Source organism: Pyxicephalus adspersus, chromosome 5, assembly GCF_032062135.1.
Source record: "Pyxicephalus adspersus chromosome 5, UCB_Pads_2.0, whole genome shotgun sequence".
NCBI classification, from domain to species: Eukaryota; Metazoa; Chordata; class Amphibia; order Anura; family Pyxicephalidae; genus Pyxicephalus; species Pyxicephalus adspersus.
The window spans coordinates 12,730,764-12,746,037 of NC_092862.1; the positions used below are offsets into that span (position 1 = coordinate 12,730,764).

The window sequence follows — 15,274 nt, forward strand, 5'->3', positions numbered from 1 at the left end:
TTTGTAATAGCTTTGTGGTCACAATAGTAACCAATGCCTAAAGAAGCATCAGAACTGAGATAACAGTGTCACCTATGAACAGGCATGGTAAATAGTGAGCCTGGGAGGCCTAACATGATATCTGGTGTTAGGGCAACTTTAGGCAATTATTTTTTTCTGCACTTTTGTTCACATATTTTCAGCACTTTATTGAGGTGCTCATTGCAGCCAGCTCTGCTCACTTATAATCCCAGTTGCTATGTTTTGATTGTCCCTACCTACAACAATAAATATTCAGCCTTCTATCCCACACAACACGTGACCTGTGTATATGGCTAGCCTGGGGTCACGTGGCTACATATCACATGGCCCTGCCCCTTACGTTGCGTCACGCGGCTACTGAGCGGGCGTGGCCAGAGACTGACAGCTGACGGGGGCGTGGCCCACAATTTGTCGAATTCGGAGCAGACACGTCAGTGCTGGGCGCGTGACGTCGCGTAAAGGCCGCAGGTGCCGGTCCCGGTGTGTCTCATAGGCAACGCCGCCATGTCTGACCTCGGGGATTGGTTCCGCAGTATCCCGCTTATCACTCGATATTGGTTCACCGGGTCTGTCGCTGTCCCGCTTCTGGGGAAGTTGGGCCTCATTAACCCTGTCTACCTGATCCTGTGGCCGGATTACTTCCTGCACAAGTTCCAGGTACGGTGCCCAGTCACCTCCGGAGACCGACACTCTGATACAACAGCTTTATATTACCCCGCACACTCTACACCCCCTCCTGTCCGCTGCCTAAACATTGCCTGCCCTCCCCCGGTGCTGCCTGCCGGAAGCCCTAATACCCTGTTATTACCCCTTCTCCAAAACATTGCACCCCATGGGTATTGATTCTGCACCCCTCATGGCTAGTGCTGACCCCCCGATCCTTGGCACTGCACCCCCTCTGGTTATTGGTTTTGCACCCCCTGCACCTTCTTAGCATTGCCAATACTGCCCCTCTATTTCCCCCTTACTGCTATTGGTTAGATAGTGATGTGATGTTGGTGCTACCCCCCCCCCCCCCCCTATTTCCCTCACCTGTGCTCTCCCCGGCCCCTCCTAGTTGGGTGCACCACCCGGCACTTCTCAGGCTGTGTTTTGGTGGTTTCTGAAAAGTTGGGTCACAATACAGAGGCTGCCACCCACCTACAGCTTCTTCCCACCCAGCTGTAAAAAATATGGGGGAGAATACGGCTTTAGTGTCACTGATAATTTCCCTGTAATACCCCCACCCTTCCTCAGTCGTATTTGTTCTGCTCCCCTTTCCCAGCATCACTGGTGCTGCCCCTCCAGGCTCACTGGTTCCATACCCCCCACCCAGCATCATCAACTTTTATGTATGCTCCCCACTGCGTCTGTGACGCTCCCTATCCCCCTAGGAGGGACTAAACTAAAAAGCAGCCCAAGAATAAAATGACACTTACCTTCAATCCCGTAGGGCAGTCCGATTACTCCAGGGGGGTCCTGCATCGGGTCCCGTGTCGTCCCGGAGCCGGCGCCCTGACCGCCACCATTTTCGTCTCTTTTTCCGGGTTCTTCATCCTACGTCACCCAAGATAGTGACGTAGGTTGGGGAAAAAAACTCGCTGTGCATGCGTGGGATCGCCAAATTTTTTTCTTTTCGCAAAAATGCATGCGCAGAAGCACCTAGGCGATCGAGAATTAGGGGGGTGATGCTGCACCTTTTTTTTTTCTCTAAATCAAAGGGTTGTCTAGCCTTTTATGTAAAGTGAAATTTCTGAGTTTAGGTATGCTTTAATTTGGTTCTTCTTTATATGTTTGGTTGGTCTTTTCCTCTCCTCCACCATAGTATTACCCCTCTCATTGGTTAGTGGAGCATCCTGACCCCCCCCCCCCCCCTTAAAGTCAATTTACTGGATTTTAGGGTACTTTGCTCCCCTGAGGTCTTTGTAATTTAATTGCAATTGGTTCATAGGTATAAAGCTCTTTGTAGGGATTTATAGAAAATGTTTGTATTGTTCATTTATCTCTGTCACTGGGTGAATGCAGTGTGAGTTATTATTATTATTACACAGTGTTAATATTCAGTGTCCATATTCATGTCACTAGCTGTCCCTCAAAGGGCTCACATCTAATTTCCCTTCCATAGTCGTGTGTCAATATTACAGTCTAGGGGTCAATTTTAGGGAGAGGCCATATAACCTAACTGCATGCAGTACCCAGGGGATAACAACACAAACATGAGGAGAACCTGCAAACTCCATGCAGATAGTGCCCTGGCCGGGATTCCAACCTGGGACCTAGCACTGCAAAGGCCAGAGTGCTAACCACTGAGCCACCGTGCTGCCCCAAATGCAGTGTATAATAATTATGTAGCTGATTTACATTTACCTTTGTATCTATGGTTGTTGTGTCTTTCTAGGATTATAGTGAATATAACATGTTTTTGGAATGTGGGAGGAAACCCTCACAAACACGGGGGAAACCTGCAAACTCCATGCAGATAGTGTCCTGGCCTGGGACCCAGCACTGCAAAGCCCAGAGTGCTAACCACTAAGCCACTGTGCTGCCCTCCAGTGGCTCAGTGGTGCATTTTAAATTCGTTTGAGATTAATAGAATGTAAGCTCTTCTGGGCAGGATCTTCTCTTCCTCCCCATTCACTTTCAATATAAATACTGTTTAATAATAATAATAATAATGCTTCTGAGATCATTCACAGTTGATTGCTGCTGACCTCCCTATTGGTGTAGGCATCCATTTAGATTTATGTTGTATTAAAATTGTCCATTTATATTCTTATCCCTGCTGTCCTGTTGCAGCAGCTGTTTCTTGGTGAATTGATGTGACTGCGTAGTGCAATGGGCACCATTGTCGGGCCCCGGGCACTCAGTAACAGACCCGGGCACACCCCCTACCCTCTCTGCAATACATATGGCTCGGAATGGTGGCTGTTACTCAGCTCTGCTAGTAGAGAGCTATAGGATGTGGGGGCTGAAAGCAGCATTTTTATCTCGGAGCAATAAATGTAACATTATAATTAATAAATAGAATTCTAGACTGATTGTAATCTTTACACAAGCCTGCCCTCTGATGTTGAACACTGTTCTCCCCGGCCCCTTTTAGCTGAGGGCACCACCCAGCACTTTTTAGTAATCACCCAGCTGTGTTTTGGGTATTTAATTAAAAACTAGGACACAGTACAGGGGATACCAACCACCTACAGCTTCTTCCCACCCAGCTTAAAAAAAAAATTCAGGATAGTACACTATTCAGCCTAAAATACTTAAAAAGGAAAGACCTGCAAGGTGCCGTCATTTTGCACTGAGTTGGACTTGGAGAACATAGAAAATCAAGGGGGGGTCGTTTGGGTGGTGGACAAAATGCAGCTCTTACTGGTGCTGTTATCCCAGCCCCCCTGACAGGTTGGTAATGATTGTCAGCACTCATTGTTGCTAACTCACTGTTTGTTCAAGTTGTTGAGAAGTTTAGAAATTAACTCTTCACCTCCCACCGGGGAGAATGAAAGCTGGTATGTCACCCGCACGGCTGTGTGCGCTGCCAACATCGATGTTTGTCCATGGCACTCTTAAAGTGAATTTGGTGGCATTAAATAATATTACTATTAAACAGGATTTATATAGCACCAACAAATTACGCAGCGCTGTACATTAGAGGCTGCAAATGACAGACAGATACAGACCGTGACACAGGAGGAGGAGAGGACCCTGTCCCAAAGAGCTTACAATCTAGGAGCTGGGGGAAGTATCACAATAGGAGGGGATATGGAATGGTGAGTGAAGGTAATAAGAGACAGAAGATTGGTAGGTGAATATGAGAAAATTAGTTTTGAGTGATCTTTTAAATGAGCAAAAAGTAGCAGCAAGCGGAATAAGCCGAGGAAGACTGTTCCAGAGAGTCGGGGAAGCTCTAGAAAGTCTTTTGCAAAGCCGTTGTTGCATTGATCCAGTGATGTAAATACCTCAGGACCTGAAATAAATCTGCACAGACGAATCTCTGGCGTTCTGAGACTTCACCCATCTGCAGACTTGTGCTGTCACACAGCCAGGTGCCTAGCATTTTTAAAAGCAAATCGGCAATGGTAGCTTGGCTATTACTATATTAACATTGTAACATTCCACCTTTTTTTATTCGCCTGGCTGATTATCTTGTGACTCATAACAGAGAAGTCACAGATGTGTGAAACTTGGGTTAGTCGGCTATATTGGAAAGTCTTGTAAGAGATTTTCTCAGATTGCATCAGTCTGATAATCTTTCACTTTTGCTGGATTTAAGGACACGTAATCTCTGCAAAATTTTGTGTGTAAATAATAACTATTCAGGAATCTTAGAATATTAGTGTTTAACACAGCAATTATTTTAAACTGGGTGGGAAGAAATTGTAGCTGGGTGGCAGCCCCTGTAGTCTGATCCTTCTGGTCAGTAACCACCCAGCCAGGTGGTGCGCACAGCTAAAAAAAAAAGCTGGGGAGGACACTGAAATGTGAACTTTAATTTTGGCACTTTGATTGTCTTTTGATGCCCGATCTGTATTCATCTTTATTCTATGTCATGTTATTTATCTGGTGCAGCCATATATTCCTGGACAGGCAGCAAGAGGAAGAATGTCACCCTTACATATGGCCATTGGGAAAAATGTCACCCTTACAGATAGCCAAAAAGATCATTGGTGTCACTTAAACTGACCTGGTAGACAAATTGCTCAATGAACCCATAGAAACCTATGTAGGAACCCTGGCATAACATAGGTCATAGTTTCTGAATGCTCCATCGTGGATGCCTGTCTTTGATATCCATGGAAGGGCACTGGTAAATTGTTGGAAACCTCATCCTAACCGCTTACCACTGACACCAATCCAGTGTTTGCTCCTGTATGTACAGACTGGGATTTTAACACCCCTTTGATTTTTGAACACTTCCCTATGTTGTTCCGCTATCAAATCCCCTGAAGCTGTTGCTGCGAAACGCGTTGGGTCCTTGTAGAGAAAATGTCTTTGATAGTTTTTTTTTTTTTATTGTGCATTATTTATGTGATATATTGTGATTCTAAAGCCATGTTTTTACCTTTTATCGAATAAGTGTCATATAGTGTCAATTCTGTGTATATCATTTTTTTTTTTTTTTTACACGGGTATGCCAGTAATTTCCCATTTGGGTCCACTCACTATAGAGTAGGACTTTTCCGTCTATTGCACCACACTGGAAAGGTGTAAACAATCCCTTATTTTAGTAATTTCATTTGCATTAAAGTAAATTAGTAATCCAAACTGACATTTATTTTGCTAAAGCACCATGTGCCATAAATTATAATATTATTAAACAGGATTTATATAGCACCAACATATTTTCTTTTTGTTCCTTCATTATCAGCAGCTCAGCTTTTTGACAGATACCCAGAGTGATCAAGCAGGTAGAAGGTGTTACTGCAGAAAGGACATGGCCTGCCCCTTTCTGCAATAATGACCGGCCTGATCCTGGTTGTTTAGAAATGGAACCTATTTAGAAGTTGGGTACGTCTTTAGAATTGTCAGTGGGGTGGGTGCGTTAAAGCTTATAGCTACAAAATTACTCTACAAGTTTCTACCATAAAAGACCTGTATATAGCATATGAATAATGAATTTTTTTTATACTAAATTTTATGTGCTTTTTTTCTCAACAGATATGGCGACCTATTACCTCAACATTTTACTTCCCTGTGGGACCTGGCACGGGCTTTCTGTACATGGTCAACCTGTTTTTCCTTTATCAGTATTCAACGCGACTTGAAACGGGTAAATAATGGCAGCAAGTCCAGAAACAAATATGTAAATAAATATAAAGCACACCTGAAATGTATGATTGGTCACCTGACCTCTTCTAAAGAGAATGATCAGAGTTTTTCATATACGACACCATTAAAGGCTACGTACACACGTCAGATGATTTTCGTCCTATTATCACCTCAGGGCTTCATTTTACTTCCTGTATTCTTATACTTAGTTATGATCTCTGTTCAGATATGCCTGTTTCTCATCTGTGTTCTCTAATTCTAGGTGCGTTTGATGGAAGACCTGCAGATTACGTGTTCATGCTCCTGTTTAATTGGATTTGTATTGTTGTATCCTTTATTAGAAAATAAGACTTCGAATGGACCTCCCACATCTGGGTGGATTACTGGTGCACCCATCTAAAAGGGGCTGGGGGGAACACTGCCATATACCCTGGTGCAGATGGATTGGCTTAGAACCTAGGTGCACTGACCAATAGTCAATTTATATTCAGCTCTTCAGTGTGATGGTTTTTGTGATTCACAGGTCAACTGACAGAACTTAACCTTAATAGCCATCAATGTAATTCAACCCCAAAGTTGATCATAAGGAAAACTGCCAAAACAATATTTTAATTCCCCATAGATATGACCAGTAAATTAAAACCATTTACTGCATTTTCCAAACGGCAGTTGGCATCTGCTGTCTTTTTCTGTTACGTTATTGTCATGTTTTGGTAAATTGATCTCCCAGCCCTTACAGTAGTACACTTGAATGAAATTTTATTTTTATTTTTTTAACATTGGCTCTATTTTATATCCACTTGCCCTTTAAAAAGTAAAAAAAAAATCAAATATCTTTTTTCCTATGTGTTTCCCTTAACATTGTGACATTAGATAACTGGAGTGATAATGGACATGCAGGTAAGCACATTTATTCTGTTTTTTTTCTTGTCTGGACTACTGTAACCTCCTCCTCTCTGCTATTCCACTAACCTCACTCTCCTCTACAATCTATTATGAATGCTGCAGCCAGACTCATCCATCCTTCCCCCGCTGATCCTCTTCTGCTGCCTCTCTTTGTAGTTCTCTTCATTGGCTTCCATTTCACCTTAGTATCAAATTCAAGCTCCTGTGCTTTGCTTTCAAATCCCTGCACAGTTCTTGTCCCACTTACATTTCTGATCTGAGAAAAACATTTCTGATCATTTCTGATCCCCCCCTAGCCGCTCTTTGCTCCTCCAATGACCTACTTGTGGCTTCCTCACTCATAACCTCATCACACGCACAGCTCCAAGACCTTTCTACAGCTGCTCCAACTCTTGGGAATGGTCTTCTTCGTCCTATTCTGCTTGCTCCTACTCTCAGAACCCATCTTTTCATACTTCTTCTGTTTTTTAAAACCCTCACTACTTACCCACCATTCCATATCCTTCTGCTATTGTTTGCTGCTTACCAAACTCTTAGATTGTAAGATCTTCGAGGCAGGGTCCTCTCCTCCTCCTGTGTCACTGTCTGTCTGTATCTGTCTGTCATTTGCAATCCCTATTTAATGTACAGCACTGCGTAATATGTTGGTGCTATATAAATTCTAATTAATAATAATAGTAAGGAAAATATAGACCTGAAATTTGTTTGGGATTTATTGCTTGGGAGCTATAGTATGGAAACACATGTTGCCATACCATGGCTCTGCAGTGAGAATCACATAAGCCTGTATCTCAGTGAAATGCTGTTTTGCATTGTGGAAATCCAAAGACAACAAACTTTCATCTTGTTCCTGTGTTTGATGAGATTTCCCTGCTGTCACTTCTGCCGCTGGGGACAACTTTGATAATGACGACGCCTAGAACAGCTCACATTGCAGTTTGCCTGTTTCGTGTCTCGGTAGTTTGATGTCTGTGTAGTAATAGATTTCTCTTTGCCTTCCAGCTGTTAATGATTCCCCTGATAATGTCAGTTCTGTACGTGTGGTCACAGCTGAACAGAGATATGATTGTGTCCTTCTGGTTTGGTTCAAGGTTTAAGGTATGTGAATCCAGTGATTTATATTTGTTGTATTTCAGATATGAGAGTTTTAGACTCTCAATTCTTTGGGGTATAGAATCTGTATTGAATACAAATGATGTCAGCCTGCTGCTGACATAAAACAGGTTACAGAATAAACTCACAATTCAGTATATTGTTTCCAAGCTGGGCAGGCTGATAGACTTACATGGAGAGAATTTAAAAGTAAAAAATGCAATTACTGGGCTGTGTGTGCATGTAAAATGCAAATATGCCATGAACAGCTATAATTTAAGTGCCTGGGCAAAAAATGATTTCTTATGTTGGTTACTTGTAGGTGTGAAACTATATTAATCTGATATTTTTTTCTCTTGCTGTTACAGGCCTGCTATCTCCCTTGGGTCATTCTTGGATTCAACTATATTATTGGCGGATCGTAAGTATTTTTTTTGCCCAAAGCAACAACTCATTTGTGAATTGTACATTGCTCCTAATAAATGTTAAAAATTTAAGAGCACTCAAAACCCAACTTTTCAAACTTGCCTACCCATCTTCTTCTGTCTCCTAAACCCTTACTACTCAACCAACCATTTCATATCTCCGCTTCTATTGTGTGATACTTCCTCCACCTCCTAGATTGTAAGCTCTTCAGAGCAGAGTCCTCTCCTCCTCCTACTACCTGTATCAGTCTCTCATTTGCAACCCGTATTTAATGTACAGCACTGTGTAATATGTTGGCAGTTTATAAATCCTGTTTATTATTATTAATAATAATAATCTTACCATCCTTCATATCTTACTACAAATACCGACTGATCCTGTCGGTTTCTTGTTGAGGGTTTTATTTCCAGTGCAGGCTCAGCAACTGTTTTTAGCCGCCATTGAATACAATTCTTCACCGTCCATTATGAATACAAAATGCTGCTCTATCCCATGCACATATGGGGTTATCAGTCGCATGACCAAAAATATACCGACATATTATTAATTGCTATGCAAATGCATTTTTTTAATTCTCTAAGAGATTGACAAATCAAGTGCCATTGGGCTATTTGTTGGCCTTTCCATCTCCTTCAATGCCAGTCAATAACCCCCAAAGGTCAGTGGCATATATTTTAAGATTCTGATAAGCTTTACTGTAGATCCATATCTGTCCCTGATCTGACCTCCAATCACATGATCGGTTTTTATGCCTGTCCCTAATGTGACCTCCAATCACATAATCAGTTTATACATGCCTACAACCCTTAAACTGTGCTGCCTTTTACCAAAGAAGCGTCTTCTCTAAAGCATGAATATTGTGTGCTGAGAGTTTGACCTCATTTGTTCTCACACTTTGTGCAGTAATCCAAGTACAATAGCAGGGAAATGAGGATTCTGGGAAATTCTGTTCTGAACATATAAGAGGGGAGACGTATGAGTCTTTTAGAGGCCGTAGAAAGTCCCTGTAGGCTGCGAATGAAATTGGAAGTTCAAAAACTGGAAACATTTTCCATAGAGTAGAAAAGTAGGTTTTTATTGCTGTCTGGGAGATGATTTTTATCCACTTTCTGAACAGGAAATCTCTCCAGTGGGGCCACAGGGATCAGCAATAAGCCCTGCTGCTTGTTTTGAGACTCTACCTATCCTATGCTTTTTCCATGACGTTTTGGCTGCATTTTAAAATGGTAATTTTTTTTTTTTTTTCATTTTCTTTAAGGATTGTTAATGAACTGATTGGAAACTTAGTGGGTCATCTCTACTTCTTCTTGATGTTTAAATATCCCATGGATCTGGGCGGCAGAAGCTTTCTTTCCACGCCAGAGTTTCTGTAAGTAAAGTACTTTGCCTATACGCTGGAAAAATACAGTACATTAAGAAACCATTCTTTTTCAGATACAGGACCTGAAGTAGGGATAGGTTCAGACTGCTGATGGGTATAGGTGTTACTGGCAGTTAGCACTATGTCAGCCACTTGGCCGCTTACACTGCTGTGCTGTTTCTTCAAGAACCAGGGTTTAAATATTTTACAGCAAGTGGCAGCTGGCTGTACTGAAATGCAGGCCGCATTCATTTATGGGTGACCATCTCACCCGAAGGTGTAACTTGGGCGGCTGAGGAAGCAGTACCTGCACTGCAACCTTGCCACCAGCCTTTTTTAAATGTGAATTCTAGGCACACAATAAAGGCTTAAAAAAAATTATGCTGATTTATAATCAATATTAGTAATAATCAGTAATTCCCCCAATGTATTTTGTAATGGAAGTGCTGATATTACCTGAACCTAACCTGGCTAGAGAAAAGGAGGGCAAAGCAGAACAAGGAGTGCTGTAGTGCAAGGAGAATTCTGTCAGAACAGTAGGAAAATGAGTTAATTCTCGTGTGCTGGTTCACCTTCCACTATCCAGTATGAGCATTGATGTGTGGGAACAAACTTTGCAGCAGAAAGATTGCAGGTTTTCTCTCCTAAGCTGTGTAAATCAAGACTGGATAGGCAAAGATGTAAACCCTTCGGCAGGTAAGACAGCCAGCATGTATGTATTTCATCTTTGTAGATCTCATTCAAGAGAACCAATCCAGAATATTTTTTTTGTTTTGCATCCATCTGAAACGGTTGGGGAATCTGTCTGATGAAACTACAAATTGTAGTTCTGGTGACAACTTGGTATCACTGGGGCAGGAGAGGAGGATCACAGCCAGAAATAAAAACTTGACAACTTTTAACTGTTCCACGTTCTGAGAAAGAACTGGCTTGAGTTGTGTATGTACAGAATATTCTAAGACTGAAGCACAAATGATTCTTCAGGCTATTGGATTCTGGAGCGCCTCCCTCATTTACCATATTTAGTTATTAATATTATTAATAAACAGTATTGATATAGTGCCAAAAATTACACAGCACTGTACATTAAATAGGGATTGCAACTGACAGACTGATACAGACAGTGACACAAGAGGAGGAGAGAATAGTAATTACATCATTTTCTCTTTGAACATTTTTTTGCTGTCTTTCTGTGCCTCAGAATTCTAATCAAGGGATTTACTTCTTCATTTTTAGGTACCGCTGGTTCCCAACCAGAAGAGGAGGAGTCTCCGGGTTCGGTGTCCCCCCTGCCAGTGCCAGACGAGCAGCAGACGATCAGCCACAAGGTGGAGGACGACACAATTGGGGTCAAGGATTTCGGCTGGGTGACTAGTGAAAAGAAATCACCTCCTCGTCCTCGGAAGGGGAATTTCATGTGATGATAAACTTTTTAAATTTTACTTTTGAACTTGTAAGAAACTTATGCAAGAGGCAGTAATTGCAATGACTGCCGACACCACAAGATTCTGTATCGGTATTACATCAAAGGCTTCTCAGATCTCCATATACAAGTCAGGCCATGGTGTACCTTCTTATTGCCACTTACTTTCATTATTTAAGTTAGATGACCTGTGCCACTTATCTAGCTTTGTCGAGAATATTCTATACAAGTTCTATGTTTTTTTTTTTTTTTCTTTTTTTCATTGTTGGGAAGAAGGAGATCACATAAGTGTTTTTCTCTTTTTGGAGGCGATGATTAGTGCGGAGCTTAGGATCGGGACCACGGCGTCTGCAAAACATCCAACTCCTGAATGCTCAGTGCGTACAAAATTCCTTCTGTTATCAGAAGGGTGACTAACGCCCTCAAATGTCCTGATTAAAATCTGTTCAATGTATTTTGGTTCAATCTGGCTTTAAAAGTCCAATTTCAACGTATTTTTGTTTCTGTCAAATTTCCATGAATGCTAAACTCCAGGCAAGTAGCTACATCCATGGTTGGAATACATAGGCATGAATCCTGACAAGAGATTTGTATTTCTATTGGAATACGGGTACCACTGCCACGTCCTGGACCATGAGTGCAGCTAAGGCAGTACACCTTGGTCCAGGACACACCTCCTGATCTGCTGATTGGACTATAAGGGAGCAGCAACAGTCATGTCTGTGCTCTTACTGTCTGCTCATTCAGCACAAGATTAACAGCATAGAGGCCAAGTTCGATTCGCTCCAAAATTGGTTATTTTACTGGCACAGGGCCTGTAATCATTTCAGAATCTTTAGGTATCAATACAAATGAAGTGATTGGATGGAATGAAAACAAATTAAATGGTACCTGATTACGTAAATGTCCTGCAGGTTTCTGGCACTTCCTAGCTGAAGAATGTCTGAGTAAAATAAATAAATAAGAATGTGTGACTGTAGGGCTAACCTGATCATGAAAAGATCTTTTGCTGGTTTATTTTATTATTCCCATGGACATCCAAGGGGAGAGACTGGAAACTCCTATAGACAGACTTGCCTGTTGACCCTGACATTGCAAGGGCCACACATACTGTTCTGTATATGAAATACAAGACTTTGGCAGAATGCAGACATATTGGTGGAAATGTTTAAAAATTAAAATGGTGCATGAGACTAGTAGAAATGATTGGGATTACCCCTGTGCAATTCAAGAGGCCCACAATCACTACTGACTTCTGGGGCCCAAAGGCTGTGACTGTTATACTGCAGGCTTGGCACCAAGCTTGACTGATCGGGACACAAGTTCTAGAAATAAGCACCTTGCTCCACACAGCTGACTTCTAGTACAGAACTCTGGGACAGATCAGTATATATAGTTTTGGATAAAAATGATAATTTTAGACCTTTTCTGCAATATATGAGCTTTCACATCTGTAAGTCATCAGATACAAGGCTGTGAAACAGTTCAGATGAAAGTTGTGTACTTGTGAGGGTGTCATTGATTCATGCCTATGCTTTTATACTCTGTAAATTGAGCAGCACCATGGATAACGAAATCCACTCACATAAGACAAGCCTTAGGAAGCTTCTGAATTTATTAAGTTCTATTGTAGTACATAAAGTTTTATCAGCAAATATAGACTATAGGATCCTAGGTAAGGATAAGACAAATATTAAGTAGGGTGATTATGTAAGTAGGGTCTATTAAAGGCTAATGAATTGTTGTTTTTATCCTGGCGTTATTGATAGTGGAACTCATCCAGAATTAATAGAATACCTGTGATGGGTAATGTGGATTTGATTTCTTTTGTACAGTGTTCTCCCCCAGCCCCTTTTAGCTCGGCGCACCACCCGACACTTTTCAGTGACCACTTGGCTGTTTTTAGGTGGTTACTGATGAGTTGGGTCACAATACAGGGCCTGCCACCTGCCTACAGCTTCTTCCCACCTGGTTTAAAAAAAGAGTAACAATGGGCAGCAGTAAAGCAATTTATCTGGCACAACCTGACATTATAAAGGCCCATTTATACCAGTGCATTGTGGTATTGTTGCATGCTCATTCAACATGTGGTATTACCGGTGCTATGTTAAACAAGCAATTCATTTTGCATCAATAGGCTATACAGCACAGTGCACATATGGGTAACACTTGTTTCTTGTGATGTGCTGCCTATGTGCATTGGGTGGCATTTACAATTTAAAGCATTGCACTGTGTTTTGTGTGTTTGCTGCAATGCACTGGTGTGAATAAAACCTTGTCCAGTGGGGACAGTCAGCAATAAAGCACCCTATAAACCTATACTATGCATTCTTGTGACTGTATCTCACTAAGGGAACAGCAGCATAGAAAGAATGAAACTAAAAAGCAAATGCATTTTGATAATTCTGTGAGCAGTCTGCAGAGGCTCCAGTTATCTGCAGAATCCAGAAATGTCTGCTGCTGTGGCAGGGATCCAGGCTATCTCTGTGATCAATAAATAGAAGACCCCTGCTGGGTCAGACAGCCCATTTTAGGTTAATCGGGCTGTGACCAAATGATCAGCGTGACTGTCTAGTACATAAGTGTCATTCAAAACTGAAATGCATTTAGTCGACCTGAGACTCAAAAACAACAGCAATATTTCCCAGTGAGTTTACTTTTAGAAAAATGTATCTGTACCTCGGCCTCTATGGATGGCTGTGGACAAATGTTTGCAGACACCTGATCATCACGTTTTTAAGAGGTCCCATTCCAAAGCCATGGGCATTAGTATGGAGTTGCCTCCTCTTTCCCCTTGGTGTCAATTACAACTTTTTTTTAGGAAGGTTTCTGTAAATTCTTGGAGTCTTCCTTGGGAAATTTGCACCCAAGCAGCCAAAAACATTTATCAGGTCTGAGAGTGGATATAAATCAGACTTGTAGTTTGGGTTCCAATTTATCCCAGAGGTGTTCAGTATGGTAGAGTTCCAGGCTCTGTGAAGGCGACTCAAGTTCCTCCACACCAAACTTCCCAAACCACATCCTTATGGAGCTGGCTTTGTACAAAGAGGCACTGTCATGCCAGAACAGAAAGAGGCCTTCTTGGAAATGCACAATTCCCCTGTATGATAATCTCAATATAGTTTTCCTGGCTGTGTCCTTGATTTTTTTTATGCTGGTTTAGGAATGTAATCTCCCACAAGATCATGACATGTGATGGTCAGGTCACCCATAAACCAAAACCCCATGAAGTGTATGGTGCTACCACTAAATACAGAATGGTTCATCACACAGTGCACTGCTTCCTGTCCTGGCAGGAAATATTTGGCCTTTGACAACATTACCATCTAAAAGTCCATAGGTAACCTGCAGAATTATTTCCCGCAATATCCGCTTTGTTTTCATTTTCATGAATAAAATGTTATTCCCTTGCTTTCTTTTATGGTGTGGATCACAAAAAACTCAGGAGAGAAGCATTCATCTTTAAAATTTGTAGTACCCTACCTTTTCTTTCCAGGTACATAACAATGTCTGCAAATATTGGTGGAGCCAAAGCTGACAAAGGAATGACCTGGAAATATGCAAAATATTTTTCAAATACCATAATTATTCTTTCCTGGTGTATCGCAATGGCTGCCTGGCTCTGTGCCTGACAGGGGGGTGTTGCAGGGGGTGAGGAAATCATTGGTAGAACCTACTCACATGTTACTTAAAAATGTAAGGATATTGTTGAATGTAAACTATTATCTAAACCAAATGTCTAATGTGTTTGGAGTTGCTATTTGTAAAGTGTCCCCCATCTCTAAAGGAAAATTGAAAATTTGGATGTTGCCAACATTTACTTGAATTACTCAGTTTAGCAATACAATGAAGTGGACTCAACATATGTGATAGCATAAGCTAATGTTAAGGGTGAAATGCTGTGCCAAGCTCCCTGCTAAGCTTTTTGTCATGTGATATCTGCTGCTGAGGCGGTTTAGCCAATCTGATCCTCTCATTACACCGAGATCATGTGACCAAATGTCTAGACCTCTGGTCATGTGATATCTGCCGCTGAAGAGGTTCGGCCAATGTGAACCTTCCATTCCACAGAGATCATGTGACCAAATACCTAGCCTTCTGATCATGTGATATCGCCACTGAGGAGGTTCAGCCAATCTGATCCTCTCGGTACACTGAGATCATATGACCAAATGCCTAGACTTCTGGTCATGTGATATCTGCAGCTGAGGCAATTCGGCCAATCTGATCCTCTCATTACACTGAGATCATATGACCAAATGCCTAGACTTCTTGTTATGTGATGTCTGCTGCTGAGGTTC

General features: G+C 41.8%; 1 protein-coding gene across 1 annotated transcript; it reads left to right on the top strand.

Moving 5' to 3' along the window:
• The first annotated feature begins 440 nt into the window (after window positions 1–440).
• On the top strand, window positions 441–14,789 carry DERL1 (derlin 1). The gene is made up of 8 exons (XM_072410681.1): window positions 441–678; window positions 5,656–5,767; window positions 6,029–6,093; window positions 6,640–6,666; window positions 7,675–7,770; window positions 8,133–8,185; window positions 9,449–9,559; window positions 10,787–14,789. Exons 1-8 carry the CDS (start codon window positions 526–528, stop codon window positions 10,923–10,925), a joined length of 756 nt encoding a protein of 251 aa, XP_072266782.1. The 5' UTR covers window positions 441–525; the 3' UTR covers window positions 10,926–14,789.
• Window positions 14,790–15,274: the final 485 nt, after the last annotated feature.

Bases quoted from the DNA above. Each gene is read 5' to 3' on its own strand.
- DERL1 (XM_072410681.1), top strand. From the start codon at position 526: ATGTCTGACCTCGGGGATTGGTTCCGCAGTATCCCGCTTATCACTCGA. The intron at 7,771-8,132 runs GTATGTGAATCC...TTGCTGTTACAG, and splicing joins GGTTTGGTTCAAGGTTTAAG to GCCTGCTATCTCCCTTGGGT. The intron at 9,560-10,786 runs GTAAGTAAAGTA...CTTCATTTTTAG, and splicing joins CTTTCCACGCCAGAGTTTCT to GTACCGCTGGTTCCCAACCA.